At 43.9% G+C, this 17,105-nt stretch overlaps 1 protein-coding gene across 1 annotated transcript in view; it reads right to left on the bottom strand.

The window, feature by feature from the left end:
* The window catches only part of LOC135080852 (DDB1- and CUL4-associated factor 10 homolog), a 33,625-nt gene extending 16,520 nt beyond the window's left edge, over positions 1-17,105 (bottom strand). The window contains exons 1-10 of the mRNA XM_063975579.1: positions 16,704-17,105; positions 16,343-16,456; positions 15,588-15,793; positions 14,798-14,961; positions 13,747-13,962; positions 13,074-13,259; positions 12,479-12,586; positions 10,661-10,797; positions 5,717-5,843; positions 5,553-5,638 (exon numbers count right to left, since the gene is read on the bottom strand). Coding sequence (XP_063831649.1) covers positions 5,553-5,638; positions 5,717-5,843; positions 10,661-10,797; positions 12,479-12,586; positions 13,074-13,259; positions 13,747-13,962; positions 14,798-14,961; positions 15,588-15,793; positions 16,343-16,456; positions 16,704-16,921 — 1,562 coding nt within the window. The 5' untranslated portion in view covers positions 16,922-17,105. The remainder of the gene's footprint in view (positions 1-5,552; positions 5,639-5,716; positions 5,844-10,660; positions 10,798-12,478; positions 12,587-13,073; positions 13,260-13,746; positions 13,963-14,797; positions 14,962-15,587; positions 15,794-16,342; positions 16,457-16,703) is intronic.

Genomic DNA, 17,105 nt, shown 5'->3' on the forward strand with positions numbered 1-17,105 from the left:
GTTGTAGCTACAGGCTTTCTCACAACTTATGACAAATTAGAAAAATACATCCCAATTATGCCTAGTGGGGACGTACACAAATATTGTCGCAAATGTCATCGTGCATGACATACGTAAAGTAAAAGTCAAGTAAGACCAGATGAATACAAATATTATTAATTTTATTAATAATTCGTACGCGTGGACCTCGTTTTACTCCTTAGTTCGTAAAATCTGTTGTTTGATATCAGGTTGATAGATGGCGTTTCACGGCTTCCCCCGCATGAATATTTACGAACGTCAAAAACAGTAGTTTGTCCAGCGCTGTAGATTTTAACCAATGACGATAGATTGCGCTTTTTAGACACGTCTTATTTATTTATTGAAATTTATTTGTCACATATCGTCATAAATTATAGCCTATAATTATGTTAATCTGGTTTATAAACAATAATACTGTAAAGTTTCAACAAAATCCGTTCAGTAGTTTTTGAGTGAAAGAGTAACAAACATCCAGACATCCAAACTTTCGCATTTATAATATTAGTAGGATTGTTATACGTCGCCACTAATGACAATAATTTTTTTCCCATTTATCCTCCGTAGGGACATAGTCAGTGTCCACAACCGGGAATAGACGGACTGCGGATACTATGCGGTATCCACGAATTACCTCAGCCTGTGCCTCAGTGATATCATGCGTTGCGCTTTTTTGAACAGTAGGATGCTCCACGACTACACAGCACTGTGCCATACTCGAGCCCCATATAGGACCATATAACGCGCGACGCAAAAGTATAGTCAGCGCAGCCGGGCCTCCGAGATTAGGCATCAACCGGCTTAGTGCGCCGGCGGTAGCCAAAAGCTTAGGGGTGAGACGATTCAAGTGGCCGTCAAATGACCACTGTCCAACTAACTACAATCCGAGGTACCTACCGCAAAGATTTTCCGACTGTAATATGTTGTGTATGTTCCCCCTACAACTAGGTGGGACCCTGCTGGCAGAGCATTCCTATTAACTATTCTGTAACCACCTATATATGGCAAATAAATTATTAGTATTATTCCTCTTTATAATATTAGTATACATACATAACTTGCTGTTCCAAATTTTCGTCATTCGTTTTCGTTTCATCGCTAAAAATAACTTAATTTTATTTTTCATTACGTCTGAAATAGAATTTGTAGTAAAAATAGACTGTAATGAAAAATAACAATAAAATATTTTAATTACCACGTGATCGCAAAATCTACCACCAAGATTTTGCGGATACACTATAAAAGTCCAGCTACCTGTCAAAGATCAACGTACGCGTGACACATGTCAGCAGAGCACCGAGCGACGTGACCTCACTCTGGAACGCCTCGAGGCGGACTGAATTTGAACGATTCGTGCGTGGCGTTTTATAGTACTTTTCAAATACTCATAGAAAAAAAATTACAATTAATTATTTTAAATTTCAAAGTAAATATTTTAGATAAGATATTCTTCTATTATATTAAGCTATTTTTGTGTTGAATAAAGGAAGAATATTGGTGAAAAAATCACTTTGATTTTTGGGTATTTCACGTTCTTTTAATTTGTGATTTCTTATTGTAAAATGCTTAAATCTAAAAATTTTCTCAGATAACTATGTGCCCAAGGATCTATGCTATAGGATATAAATGTTTGTTAAATCGTTTTCACAGTATTTTTATAAACATTTCAGCTTGTAAACTGACGCTAAAGTGGAAATTTACAAAACCTGTGTGGACTTATCTTGATAGAATTCTTAAATACTAAACTAATCGCAATCATGGACCTATAAAAAAAGGCGGACGGAACTCGCGCTACAACAAAACTGTGACGCAAAATTTTGGCGTTTGTCTATTGTGTGAGTGAATTTAGGGATGCCATGTTAGCCAAAACATTTTACCCATTAATTTTAAGAAAAACATAGATCGGCAGATGTTACTTGGAAATGTAGACAGAAATATTCCGTGCCATTTTAAAAGGATGAAAGGTGAATGCGTTGAGGTAGGCGCGAAATTTTCAATGTTCAAATTTTCTTACATTGTTTGCAAGTCAGTGTGTCAGGGTATGTACATAATGTTGATCAAAAATGATTCACGCAGCACAGTGTGTTATGGGACTGTATAAACGGATATTCTCATTGATTTGATGAAACGTATAGAGCTCAGTTATACAAACATGATAGTAAAACTCCCGTTTGAAAATTCCACGTAGTTTTCGCGGTATAAAAATTCAAAGTTACCTATTTTTTTACTTCAAAATTATGCAAAAATATTCACACTCGTTAACTAATAACATTTAATTCAGAATTGTTATAATACTTCATAGAGCTCTTAAAACTACACGTAATAAGGTTATTAAGTGCTTCGTAAACGCATTCAGTTAATTAGGAAAAATGATTTTAGTGATTTTCGTTTTTTTTTTTTCTCAATTATACCTTAATATATGCAAACATTTTTAATTGCAAGATATAGTCTGATATTTAATGTAATTGTATTAATAAAATCAGCTTTAAACTCCGTGATATATTTGAGAAAAAACATAAAACGTCTTAATAAAATTTTGACGAGTCTAGGGTCGACAATTTTGGAAGGAATAATTCATGTCTAAAAAGTTTCAAATCCCGCCTGTTATGTGCATAGTGTTGAAGGTTCTAAAAATTCACATTCACATTGTTTTTAACCGACTTCAAAAAAGGAGGAGGTTCCCAAGTCGAGTCTTTTTTCTTTTTTAACACTCTTATATTAACTTAAGTTGTATGTAAGTAACTAACTAAAAAAGTATGTAAACATATCTAGGAAGTCGAATTTATCCTACCTTTAATAATTTTCTCATCGATTTGAAACCTATGTAAATCGAATGTCAATACAATAATTTGGTACAATCGAGCTAATGATATTTAAACATCCAAAAGAAATATTGCTATTAAAAAGTGATGGGAAATTTACAATTCTATATGGCGCATATTTTCAATTTGATTTTCCTCAAATATGTCACGGAATTTAAAGCTGATTTTTTTTATACAATTAGATTAAATATCAGACTATATCTTGCAATTAAAAATGTTTGCATATATTAAGGTATAATTGAGAAAAAAAATAAAAACAAAAATCACTAAAATCATTTTTCCTAATTAACTGAATGCGTTTACGAAGCATTTAATACGCTTATTACGTGTAGTTTTAAGAGCTCTATGAAGTATTATAACAATTCTGAATTAAATGTTATTAGTTAACGAGTGAGAATATTTTTGCATAATTTTGAAGTAAAAAAATAGGTAACTTTGAATTTTTATACCGCGAAAACTACCTGGAATTTTCAAACGGGAGTTTTACTCTCATGTTTGTATAACTGAGCTCTATACGTTTCATCAAATCAATGAGAATGTCCGATTATACAGTCTCATAACATACTGTGCGCAGTTAGGTACAAATTACGAATCTTGTGTACATTATAATCATAATCTTATGCATCATCAATATATTATTATTATCTCTGATAGATGTTTTTTAACATACAACCTGACACTGACTTGCAATCAATGTAAGAAAATTTGAATTTTCCAGTTCCACATTTTTGGGAAGGATCAAATTTGCCTATGAAAATATATCCCATTAAAACACAATGATAAATTATTTTATTTCCATAGTATGCGTAAAAAATAACTAAGAAGTCCTAAAATTATTATTAATTTCCCATATTTCGGGTAATTTTCCCACGTAAATAACTGAGAACACTGGTCTTTGACGTATTATTTTTTCGAGTGAATGACGTTTGATTTCAATTAATTTCAATATTTTAATGTCGGGAAATAAGTGATTGGATTATTATTTTGCCTGTGAAATGTGATTCCTTAATTTTTGTTTGTTCGAACAGAACGGTTTTTACACAATTTCATCACACAAGACATGTCGTATTCGTGTTGTTTTTTCGCTGCTTAAAAGTGTCAACTGTGTGAAGTTTGCACTCGAAGTGGTGTATCAGGGTGTGAATGTGTGCGTGCCGGCCTGTACGTACAGGCAGGCTGGTGTATCCTAATGTCACAGTATTTTGTTGATGAGAATCCGTCCGACTTTTTTTATAGGTCCATGATCGCAATATTTTCTCAATTAACTATTTAGACGACGAAATTGCCTAACTATTTATGCCTATAACATATTTCGATGGCTCCTACGTATAAGGGCGAAACTGCCGCTTACGCCTTTTTCCAATTATTTAAGCAATGATTTCACTTTGCTCTAATCTATAACATCAGTAAGAAAAAAAAAATTTTTTTCCATTAGATACAAAATAAAATTTTAGGCAAATAGGCGTATGTGCAAAACTACGCCACGTATAAAGCCCAATCATACGATTCGTCAATCTATACGAGTAGTTGCTTACATAAACATACCTATATTTTTTATAATCCAAATCTTAAATAAAGCCATGAAAATATTTAGCAAATTGTTTTATTTATAAATTATGACACATTATATAGTTATTTAATTTTTAGCGTTAAGAGTCGCATCTCAAACTAATTTGTAAATAATAAATAACTTGAAAAAATCGAACTGCCTAAGGCATCGTGGGTTCAATTCCCGCCTTAGGCAATTCGATTTTTTCAAGTAATTAATATTTTTTTAAAATATGACACATTATGTTAAAAGACCTAACTAAATCTCGAGCACAGTATATGGGCGTATTTGCGTTAAAACGTAAAACGGTACATTAAACGACTTTTTCTAACTTATTTATTATTGATATAGCACATGATAACAATTAAAATAATTACATGCATAAATAAAGAGAGTAATCGCTTAAAATATTATATTTACGTTGTCATTTAAGTCTCTTTACGTTGAACAATATACATGAAATTATAGAAATATGCCGACGTAAAAGGGCAATGCGTAAAATCTCAAAATATATAAGAAAAATATAAAAATTGATAACAGCAGTAGCAAAAGCATTACATGTTAAGGCTAAATGTGAAATTTCATTAAATTCGTTTTAGTAGGTCAGAAGATATGACCCAAAAATATGGTTCTGGCCACTAAAATGGCTCTCCTGTAAAATTTACTTTTTTCACTTACGCCAATATACGTAGGAGCCATCGATTTGTAGTATTACTGGTTAATGATTGTAACGAGTTGAAAAAGTACTGTTTTTGCGCCAAACGGCGTAAACGCTCTTAAAGTGTGTACACATTTATCAATTTAAATAGTAGTCATTGAGGATTTCATTGCACCAATGACACGTAAAAAATGCCCTCTCTCAAACATTCCATTCTATACCAACATCAACTCATGCCATTTTAAGGTAACAAACAGGGAAAGATGTCTCATATAATACGATTTCGTCATTAAGATAATGATCAATTTATAATTTCAAGCGATTTCGCACAACTTCACTCCTTATGAACTGAATTTTGACAATGATTCATCTTTCCCTGTACCTTTCGTTTGTTCAAAACAGATTAAATGTACCAATTTGTCTGGCAAAACGTCAACAGGCATCAACTCCTTAAGAAACTACAGCCTCGTGTTCCAAGGTCATAACATCCAAGCGAGCGTCTCACCTGCTGTACATTTCTTGCAGCGTCCTGTGTTGCTTGATGGTAATCGACGCTTCCCACACGTCATTCTGTATACTGGACAATCCTGGCTAAAAGAGAATGATACGAACACATTATAAGCATCGGGGAATTGAATGTAAGTACCTAGGGGACTTTCGGTTGCTTACTACGGCCAGCCGGGGCGTTCCTGGGGCGTCTCCTTCCTCGGGCCGGGCGGCACTCGGGCCCGGCTCTGGTTCCGATTCGTCCCTGTCTTCGTCTCTTTCTCTCTCGAATTGGGGTTCGGCGGGTCGCCTGTAAGAGATAGATTTTAAGTTTAAACATCTACCGTGAGTTCCAACTAGTGTTGGGAGGTCCTGAAAGTGTGTGTCCGGTCATCTCATCTCATCTCATCTGTGCATGTTTTATTTTTATTTTTTATTTTTATTTATTTATATTAGGGAAACAAACAATTTTCATATACAGACAAATAATCACACAAAAAATAGGACAGAAATCAGCAAAGTTTCCACAGTTAAAATTAATACAGATTGCAGACAGATTGTAGGCGATGTAGGTCGATGGGTGAACGTAGGTGATAAATGAAATGAAAATCCAGGTAGGTACGTTGAAAATGAGGCGCGTCCGGGTGTGCGCACTAGTACGTTCGCAGAGGGTGAGAGTTCGACGACGACTGGCGGCTCTCGGCCGCGTGTGCGGCGCGGTGAGCCGCTAGAAGCTTCTCACCATAAAAGGCGAGAGGCCTCCGGCCAATCAGCGGGCCGCATTGCTAACGGCTAGCTCGGAATGTTCTAGGCGCGCGATAATATTATTACCTACGCGCGCACCCAGATTCGCTTACTTGTTATTTAATTTAAACTCCAAAAACACATACACACAGTGTAAGTTATGTGGTCGACTTACAGTTTACATATTATTACCACGATGTAAATATACTCATAGCTTAAACATAGATACATTTAAATTTAGTTAATAGAACAAAATGCAAGGTAAGTCACAGGACTTCGGTAAGTTAAGTAGGTCAATAATAATACCTATAGCCTACATTCAGGCACCATCAGTTACATATTCATACAAATGAAAGGCAAATCTAATAAGGTATTAGTAAGTTAGTTTCATAAGCAGCCATTTTAATTAATAATATTTAAATCTAGCTAAGTTGTACCTACTTCAGGTGGCCATCGTCAACATCCTCCCCCCTAGTGTCGCTTTGCGACACTCATAACCAAGGTTAAAACTACGCGCGTCACTCACTGGTCACTTCTTTGCAGCCATAGCTGTTGGTCCCAGACCTTAGTGCCAGTTGGCTCAAGCACGGCTAGCGTTGCGCGGTTCCAACAAGTTTCCAATATGTAGGTATTGGGATAGGACGATGTCGTAAAAAAACGGTAAAGTAGGTATAAACAAAGTAACATTTTCAAAAGCACACAGGTAAATAACATTAACAATTAATATTTATGTGAAATAAGTCAACCTTTACAAAATAATTACGACCTGGAAAATATCTTTCAAAACACAGATTTCAATACAAACAGGTATTTTGATAAGAGTCCGGCAAATTAGTGACGTCATGAGTCCACGGCAAGCCCTCGGTCCAAAGACCGTCAACAAGTTTACCTAAACTTTCTAAAATATTAACTACAAGTAAATCATCTTTATATTTACACGATTTATTCATTATTCCTATACATTTCAATGAGAAATAATTTCTAACTAACTCATGCAACTGAAACAAGTCATAAACATATCGATCGTGTTTTAAACAATCAACAAAGCTATTACTACATTCGACAGTGTCAAATGTTCGCGGCAACGATTCTCCGTTCGTACATTTCGTAACTAAACAAGTTGATAAATTCTCTACATTGCCTAAAATCTCGTCGTCGCAAGTAAGATCGAGCGCGCGCGCCGCCGTAGGTATGTAAGCGGCGTCCACAGACGCGTGGGGCCCGAGTGGGGGCGGCTCGTACGCACCGAGTGCGAGGGAGGCCGCGCTATCGGCCAGCGCGTCGCTATGCGCGCGGGGCGCGACTGGGGGCTGCTCGCACGCAACGAGTGCGAGCGGGACCGCGCTACCGGCCAGCGCGTCGGTATGTATTATTACAACAGGCGGCGGCGACGGTTTGAGTTGGTTCACAGGATTCAACAAAACACAAGTTTGTGGTAAAGCAAAGAGATGAATCAATTACCTTGTTTGTTGTCCCGTGCACGCACCATCCTAGGCACGTCTTTGTCATGTATGGCTCACCTGGTTTTCCCCTTATGCACTCAATCGGAGCGATTAGGTCGCAATTATCTTGCCCGATTAATAACATTGGCTGGGCATTACACTTACACAAATCACTATTTACACATTTGTATTTACAAAAATCTATATTATGTACACTTTGCAATGGCAAATTAAGCTCAGATATCTTTCTGGCTTCTAAACTAAAACGCTTATTGTCTCTATTCGCGATTTCAAAGTTCACTATCTCGGTCTCACACGATAGTTCATTGTCCCATGCACCACGAGCGCGCATGGTATGAGGCGCTCCGTGCAGTCCAACCTCATCCGCGAGTCGCGACGCGATTAACGATACGGTCGAACCGTCGTCTAGCAAGGCGTGCGTGTGCATACTGCCTTTCGGACCGTACACTGTAACCGGCACTATTTTCAGTAGTACTTGGGACTCGTCGTTGCACTGAAGCGCGGTGGTATGGTTTACGGTTTCGCAGTCACTCTCACTGAGACGCTGTCCGTCGCGTTCTGATGCCGTCTGCTGCTGGGGTCGCGGGTTCGACCAATGTAGAAGGCGATGGTGGCCGAGTCCGCAACCTTCGACGTCACACTCGGGGGCTGTGCACGTAGTATCGGCGTGTCGTGGTAGTAGGCATTGAAAACACAGTTTCTCTGTACGTGCGAAACGCCAGCGATCCTTTCGTAGGGCTCGCTTGAACTTTATGCATTGTTCAAGTGAGTGTGTTTGTGTTTTACAAAAGTTACACTTTTCGTTGTGGTCGTAGCTGGTAGACACAAGTACATTTTTGTGAGAGCTTCTGATGTACTCTGGCTTACGTCTGGCTTCGTGTTGGTTGTGTACGAAGCTAACACCGGCCGCGGCTACTTTTTGTGCTTCTAGGTATAGAAAGTCTGATAAGCACTCTAACTTAGGTTTCTCGTGTAACTCGCGGTTGGTGTAAGCGTAGTCAGCCCACTTGGTCACGAGTAGTGTAGGTAACTTTGACACGATGATGTTTACGAGTTCGGGGCTCTGTAGGTACTCGCGTTGCTTTATCGCTCGGGCGGCTGCTACGTGGTTTTTGATGGTTATTGCGAACTGCACCAATTCAGTGTGGTAACTTTCAGCTAGTGGTTTTACTTTCTTCAACTGTGACACAATTTTGTTTATTATAATTTCGGGTCGGCCAAACCGAAGCTCTAACATGTCGATTATCTCGTTAGGTGACGTGCAATCGATGAGTAGCGAAGATACTGCGTCTTTGGCTTCGCCTCGTAGGCATTTACGAAGGCGCCACATGTTCTCGGTGTCGGTGTATTTACAGATCTCGGTGGACTCGAAGTAGGCATTCCGGAACTGTAACCAGTCGAGGGGGTCACCGTAGTAAATTGGCAAGTCTTTGGAGGTGGCCAATCTGGACAACAGTTGGTCGTTTTGGTTCATTGCAGCGGCGTTGGAGATCGCAACTGTGAGTGCAGCCGCCAGCTCTTGTATTTCAGTACGCTGCTGGGGCGCGGTGCAGGTGACTTTCTCCTCCCGATGTGTCGTTGCAATGTGTGATGTGTCAAGCCAGGCCTCAACTTTCTCCGACGATGATATCACAGACCTCTCCGAGCCGAGCTCGGCAAGGTCGGCGTTCAGCTCAATGTCAATCAGAGACTTACGAATCGCCGCCTTCTTCGCGGCGGCTTCCGCGGCGGCTTTCGCGGCGGTTTCTGCGGCTGCTTTCCTAGCGGCTTCTGCGGCTTCGATCGCTTCGATCTCGATTTCCGCCCTCTTACGTGCAGCTTCAATTGTGAGTCGCCGTGCTGCAGACGATGTGCGCGTGGACTGGCTGCCCTCACTCTTCAACACTTCACTAGCGACTTTCACTTTGTTTGTCTTGTCTTCGTCCATCATTTGTCGGCGTGTTTTAACAGCGGCGCCGCGGGAGGAGCGAAGCAAAGACATTTTGATGACTCACTGTGTTCACTATCGTAGATTCGGCTCGTAGGACCACTTTGTAGGCGATGTAGGTCGATGGGTGAACGTAGGTGATAGATGAAATGAAAATCCAGGTAGGTATGTTGAAAATGAGGCGCGTCCGGGTGTGCGCACTAGTACGTTCGCAGAGGGTGAGAGTTCGACGACGACTGGCGGCTCTCGGCCGCGTGTGCGGCGCGGTGAGCCGCTAGAAGCTTCTCACCATAAAAGGCGAGAGGCCTCCGGCCAATCAGCGGGCCGCATTGCTAACGGCTAGCTCGGAATGTTCTAGGCGCGCGATAATATTATTACCTACGCGCGCACCCAGATTCGCTTACTTGTTATTTAATTTAAACTCCAAAAACACATACACACAGTGTAAGTTATGTGGTCGACTTACAGTTTACATATTATTACCACGATGTAAATATACTCATAGCTTAAACATAGATACATTTAAATTTAGTTAATAGAACAAAATGCAAGGTAAGTCACAGGACTTCGGTAAGTTAAGTAGGTCAATAATAATACCTATAGCCTACATTCAGGCACCATCAGTTACATATTCATACAAATGAAAGGCAAATCTAATAAGGTATTAGTAAGTTAGTTTCATAAGCAGCCATTTTAATTAATAATATTTAAATCTAGCTAAGTTGTACCTACTTCAGGTGGCCATCGTCAACACAGATGTTAGTAACGTTTTCGTTCTTTACGACAATTAACCGTTATATCGGGGCACCTAGGCCTCTTACAGTGGTAACCCCGTCTGAAAACTGAACATGGAAGAACAGCAAGCAACAACGGCGCAAGAAGTATCGGGCATTGCATTGTCCATGCGTGTCCCACCGTTTTGGCGCGACAGACCTCGGCTCTGGTTCATCGCTTTCGAAGCAGCAACCAACGACCTGAAGAGGAGCAACTAACCTGCGAGTGGGTGGTACCCTCGTGGGCGTGGCGGGCGTGACGGAGGCCTGTGGGCGGGGCGCGCGCGGGCGCGGGCGCAGGCGGCGCACGACGCGGCGCGCGGGCAGCGAGCGTGATGTGTTAGTGTGGTCACTAACCTGCGGGTGGGTGGTACCCTCGTGGGCGTGGCGGGCGTGACGGAGGCCTGCGGGCGGGGCGCGCGCGGGCGCGGGCGCAGGCGGCGCACGACGCGGCGCGCGGGCAGCGAGCGTGATGTGTTAGTGTGCTCGCTCACTAACCTGCGAGTGGGTGGTACCCTCGTGGGCGTGGCGGGCGTGACGGAGGCCTGTGGGCGGGGCGCGCGCGGGCGCGGGCGCAGGCGGCGCACGACGCGGCGCGCGGGCAGCGAGCGTGATGTGTTAGTGTGATTTTAATGTTACGCGGACTGTCAGCGCGGATCGCTCCGCACAGTCGATTTGTATGAACTGCTAGGGAGCGGAGCGGTTCCTCCGGACCGCATTACTCTAAAACGCTCCCTAGAAGTTCATACAGATTGGCCGTGCGGAGCGGGTCCGCACCGGACGGTCCGCGTGACATTAAAACCAGCCTTAGGCCTCAGCCTCGAATTTAGCGGGCAGCGGCGCGGGATCGGGGCGGGCAACGCAGACCCGTTCTCGAAACAAGCGGGCAGCTCGCGCGGCGCTTTAGCGGCGAAGTGTTGTGTTCGGGGTTGTGTTGTCGAGGAGATATTTGTTTTTATTCGCAAACAAAATGTCTGAACAACGGCGATAATTTTATTTCGATTCAAATTTATTCCTAACGCTCGATTTATTGTGGGCAAAAGAAGGAGTGCGCTGCCCGCTCGTTGCCCGCTCCCGCGCCGCTGTCCTGAACCGGTCTATTTGATTTTACGCATAAGATCCTGCCGCTCCCGCGCCGCCGCCGCTCCCGCCCCGCTGCCCGCTAAATTCGAGGCTGAGGCCTTAGTGTGGTCACTAACCTGCGGGTGGGTGGTACCCTCGTGGGCGTGGCGGGCGTGACGGAGGCCTGTGGGCGGGGCGCGCGCGGGCGCGGGCGCAGACGACGCACGACGCGGCGCGCGGGCAGCGAGTGTGACGTGTTAGTGTGGTCACTAACCTGCGGGTGGGTGGTACCCTCGTGGGCGTGGCGGGCGTGACGGAGGCCTGTGGGCGGGGCGCGCGCGGGCGCGGGCGCAGGCGGCGCACGACGCGGCGCGCGGGCAGCGAGCGTGATGTGTTAGTGTGCTCACTAACCTGCGGGTGGGTGGTACCCTCGTGGGCGTGGCGGGCGTGACGGAGGCCTGTGGGCGGGGCGCGCGCGGGCGCGGGCGCAGACGACGCACGACGCGGCGCGCGGGCAGCGAGTGTGACGTGTTAGTGTGGTCACTAACCTGCGGGTGGGTGGTACCCTCGTGGGCGTGGCGGGCGTGACGGAGGCCTGTGGGCGGGGCGCGCGCGGGCGCGGGCGCAGGCGGCGCACGACGCGGCGCGCGGGCAGCGAGCGTGATGTGTTAGTGTGCTCACTAACCTGCGGGTGGGTGGTACCCTCGTGGGCGTGGCGGGCGTGACGGAGGCCTGTGGGCGGGGCGCGCGCGGGCGCGGGCGCAGGCGGCGCACGACGCGGCGCGCGGGCAGCGAGCGTGATGTGTTAGTGTGCTCACTAACCTGCGGGTGGGTGGTACCCTCGTGGGCGTGGCGGGCGTGACGGAGGCCTGTGGGCGGGGCGCGCGCGGGCGCGGGCGCAGACGACGCACGACGCGGCGCGCGGGCAGCGAGTGTGACGTGTTAGTGTGGTCACTAACCTGCGGGTGGGTGGTACCCTCGTGGGCGTGGCGGGCGTGACGGAGGCCTGTGGGCGGGGCGCGCGCGGGCGCGGGCGCAGGCGGCGCACGACGCGGCGCGCGGGCAGCGAGCGTGATGTGTTAGGCTGGTTTTAGTGTCACGCAGACTGTCAATGCAGATCACTCCGCACAGCCGATTTGTATGAACTGCTAGGGAGCAGAGTGGTTCCTCCGGACCGCATTACTCTAAAACGCTCCCTAGAAGTTCATACAGATTGTCCGTGCGGAGCGGGTCCGCACCGGACGGTCCGCGTGACACTAAAACCAGCCTTAGTGTGGTCACTAACCTTCGGGTGGGTGGTACCCTCGCGGGCGCAGACGGCGCACGACGCGGCGCGCGGGCAGCGAGCGTGATGTGTTAGGCCCTTTTCACACGTCCCGGTTGCCGGCTAACCGGCGCCGGGTACCTGGTCGTGAAGTGTATGGGCATGCCAGATTAATTACGCCGGAACATGTGAAAGCTACGTACCATGCCCATACTCTTCACCACCGGATACCCGGCGCCGGTTAGCCGGCAACCGGGACGTGTGAAAAGGGCCTTAGTGTGGTCACTAACCTTCGAGTGGGTGGTACCCTCGTGGGCGTGGCGGGCGTGACGGAGGCCTGTGGGCGGGGCGCGCGCGGGCGCGGGCGCAGACGGCGCACGACGCGGCGCGCGGGCACGCGGCGCGGCGACGAGCGCGCCTCCCACGCGCTCGTGTCGCGCGTCGACTTGTCGCTCGTTTCCGGGTACGGCTGGATGTCGTGGATGCATGACCACTGCGGATAGTGAATGAAAACGACGTTATTTATTAATATTAGGAAGACCAGGTTTACTTACATAATTATGGTAAGCTATTTTACAAATTAATAACACCGCGGTGCCCGCGACGAAGCACTTTGTATGAAACCGCGCGGGTGCCCGCTTAACGCAGTTTCTGCCCTAATAGGTTTTAGGAAAATAATGCTCAGTTCACACTTCCGAGTATTGCGAAGAAGACGTAGTGCAAAACCGATCTAAGGCATTCTTGTCGTATTTTCCAAAATCTCGACAAACATTCCAAAAGCATCTAACTGACATTGATTCGGGAAGAGGAATGCATAGATCATTCAAGCTTGAGTAGATAATAAATAAACTAAAATAAACATTTTTTGTACCCGATTGATTTAAATTTGCTCTCTGCCACTGATTCAGGATTCTGACCGACACATTGAGGTGTACCGTACAATTAAAAAAAAAAAAGCTGAAAGCCTTCAAATAACCTACCTCTGATCTGTCATCATGGCTGATATTCCTGCTCAGCGCGCTCCACCCCTGCGGATGTATCTGCAGCGAGCTGACGACCTTAGCATCGTTCCCGTCGGGGAAGTCCGACACGAACTCGATGCGGTTCTCCTTGCGGCTGCTGTCGAATAGGTGGTCGTACATGGCGGCGATAGGAATCAGCTGCTGGCTCATCTGCATCAGCCGGTATAGATTTGGCTGTGGGCAAAAAAAAGCCGTTAACAAAAACGAATATCTTATCCGTTCTTAATCCCTTAAGTCGAACCGCTCCCACACGTCATGTTTGTTATATTGAGGCACTCAATGGTCCACTCCACGAGTACACAAGAAAGGCTGCAGTGCGAGAGGAATGGCGACGGATTGTAAGGCTTGCCACCGGACGTGACGACCACGACCACTGGCAAGAGTGTAGCATCGAGAAGAAGAAGTAAAACCCTAACTTAGAGCGCCTATGTTCTTCTGCTTAATTTTTGAGCGTGTCCAATGACAGTTTAACTTTACACCGGGACAAACTTGGCCTTCACTGGTTTGGTTTTTATTGGCCGTCAAGCTGTAGATCCTGGCTACACAAGAGTGGGAATTGTAATCTCTTCTCAATCAGCAGTTCTGCATTCAATAGTGTACGGGTAAGGGTACAGGAGGAATGGCGATAGTTTGTGAAGCTTGCTTCTACACCAGATGTGACGATCACTCTCTTCCCTACACACGAACCTTGAACCCGTGCAGGTGCTGCGCCAGCGTGGACAGCTTGAGGTCGTGGATAAGGCCGCCAATGATGCACGTGACATCTACCACGTTGGTATGCCAGTGTACCAAGCACACCTAACGTAAACTCATGGTAAGCACACAGTTGTCCTTCCCTAGACACGAACCTTGAACCCGTGCAGGTGCTGCGCCAGCGTGGACAGCTTGAGGTCGTGGATAAGGCCGCCAATGATGCACGTGACATCTACCACGCTGGTATACCAGTGTACCAAGCACACCTAACGTAAAGTCATGGTAAGCACACAGTTGTCCTTCCCTAGACACGAACCTTGAACCCGTGCAGGTGCTGCGCCAGCGTGGACAGGTTGAGGTCGTGGATGATGACGAGCAGGCCGCCGGTGGTGCACATCACCATCTGGCGCGCATCGGGCGACAGCCGGCACCGCATCAGGCCAGACGCGTGGAACACTCGCTGGTATACTAAGTTGTACTCTGGAATGAAGGATAACTCTTCAACTAATAACGTTAACGTCGGCCGTTTGGTGTAGTGGTTCAGAACGGACTACTATGCCGAGAGGTCCCGGGTTCGATTCCCGGCCGGGCAGAAATTGAAATGATGAATTTTAATTTCTGTGACGGGTCTGGGTGTGACTATGTATAATATTTATGTATTTAAAAAAAAGTATATAAGTAGTATACCCGTTAAGCTAGCACCCATAACACAAGCATTAAGTTGCTTACTTTGGGGCTAGCTGGCGCTGTGTGAAATTGTCCAAAGATTTTTTTTTTATTTATTTTATTTTTTTAATACATAATGTCGTTTTAATAGCACTTGATACCAGTGGTGTTGCTTCTCCTCAGCCTTTGGAAGGGAAATGTTATATTGAGGCACAAAGAAAAAAATGCATGGTATTTTTAGTCTGGTTACTTATTAAATGTAAAAGTTGGGGCAGTTTTTTATTAAACAACATCAATAAAATAAATTCAACTGAAAAGACCCCACCATTTACAGATTTGTAATATTCTACAAAGTATTTCTGTGTAAATGCTTTCCTAAATATTAGAAATAACAATAACTAAAAACAATAAGGACACTCTAGAACTCAAAACTACTTTACCTGTGTAGGAATTGATGTCCCATGTATAAATACTGCCATCCAAACCAGACGTGACTAAAAGCTTGTCTTTGAACGAGAATTCAATATTTTTGACCCAATTCGAGTGTCCAAACAGTGAGCGTATCTTCTTCTTCAGGTTTCTTACATCCCATAGAGCGATTGTTGTGTCGTCAGAGCAGGTAGCAAACATTCGTCCATCTAAAAATCTGATCATGAACATTTATTAGTAAATAAGTCAGTTGTCAATTTATAACGCTATAATGTTATTTTTTCTTTAATTTTTTGAAGTGATAACGCTTTAATATTTTTTATTATTATTTTCAAAAATTTCAGCTAAGTGTTTTATGAATCTGGTTTTTTTTATTCAGTTATTGTGTATGATGATATGCTGTAGTGTGAAGGGTAACAATGCTATTTATTATGTTGTTTCACTTTCAAGTCACATTACAAGTTTCCCCAATACCAGTAATTAATGATTTGCTACATTAGGCTATAACTACATTAACTAATGGCTATTTGTTAAATGCACTTGAGCTATCAAACTTCTAAAACCAATTTATTTACAAAAAACATGATAAGTTCTGTTATCATTTTACATTTACATAAGTAGGAAGTACTTTAGCATTAAATAAAATGATATATCAAAAGAATTGTATAGTTTAGTCTTAAAATATAATAAATAGCTAGTGGCAATCAAGCTTTAAAATAAATCAAAGCAAATAAAGTAAGGGAAAGTTACTTGCAGAGAAACTTACTTGACACAGTTTACACAGTCTGAGTGAGCTCCATGGACCGAGTGAATCCTCTTATGATTGAGCGGATCAAATATCTGTATACACTTTTTCTCACAAGCAGCAACAAGCAGTGACCTACAAATAATCAAAGAATAAAGTATTGATTAACTTGCATAATAAATATCGTAACTAAGTAAATATCCATACATTCTTGATTGCACTGTCTAAACAAAATGTAAAAGTACTAAAGAAGCAAACATACCTATTTAATCCAAAATTATTTTTATGGTCTCAGTTGAATCAAATTGAATTTGTAGACAGTTAAATACTACAGCCAATGTCAAGGCTATACGGAATATTATAAACAGCTGGTAATACTTACCCTTCCGGGGAGAACTCAAGGTTGTAAACGCCTCCAGTGGGCAAACCATGACTGATCTGTTCACAGTCCCACGAAGCTATAGGCTTCATCCCACAATACAGACTGCGAGCGTATGCATCCCCACTGCCAACGGGTGTTGTGAACCCCATTTCCTTCCTCATCATCCTATAAGGGCTGAAGGCGGAATGCCTCGCAAAGAAATACGGTTTGTATTCCATTATTTTTATTTGTCGTATACTAGGTAAAAAAGACAAAACACCTACAAGTTTGGTTAAGTACAAAACATATCAATGACAGTAAATGCAAACAACACAAACAACAGTTAATAATTACATGTTTTCACTCTAAATCAATAAAAAATCTACGACCATGGGAAACGAAGCTACTGACATTTTTAGTACT

This window comes from Ostrinia nubilalis, chromosome 18, assembly GCF_963855985.1.
Source record: "Ostrinia nubilalis chromosome 18, ilOstNubi1.1, whole genome shotgun sequence".
Lineage (NCBI taxonomy): Eukaryota > Metazoa > Arthropoda > Insecta > Lepidoptera > Crambidae > Ostrinia > Ostrinia nubilalis.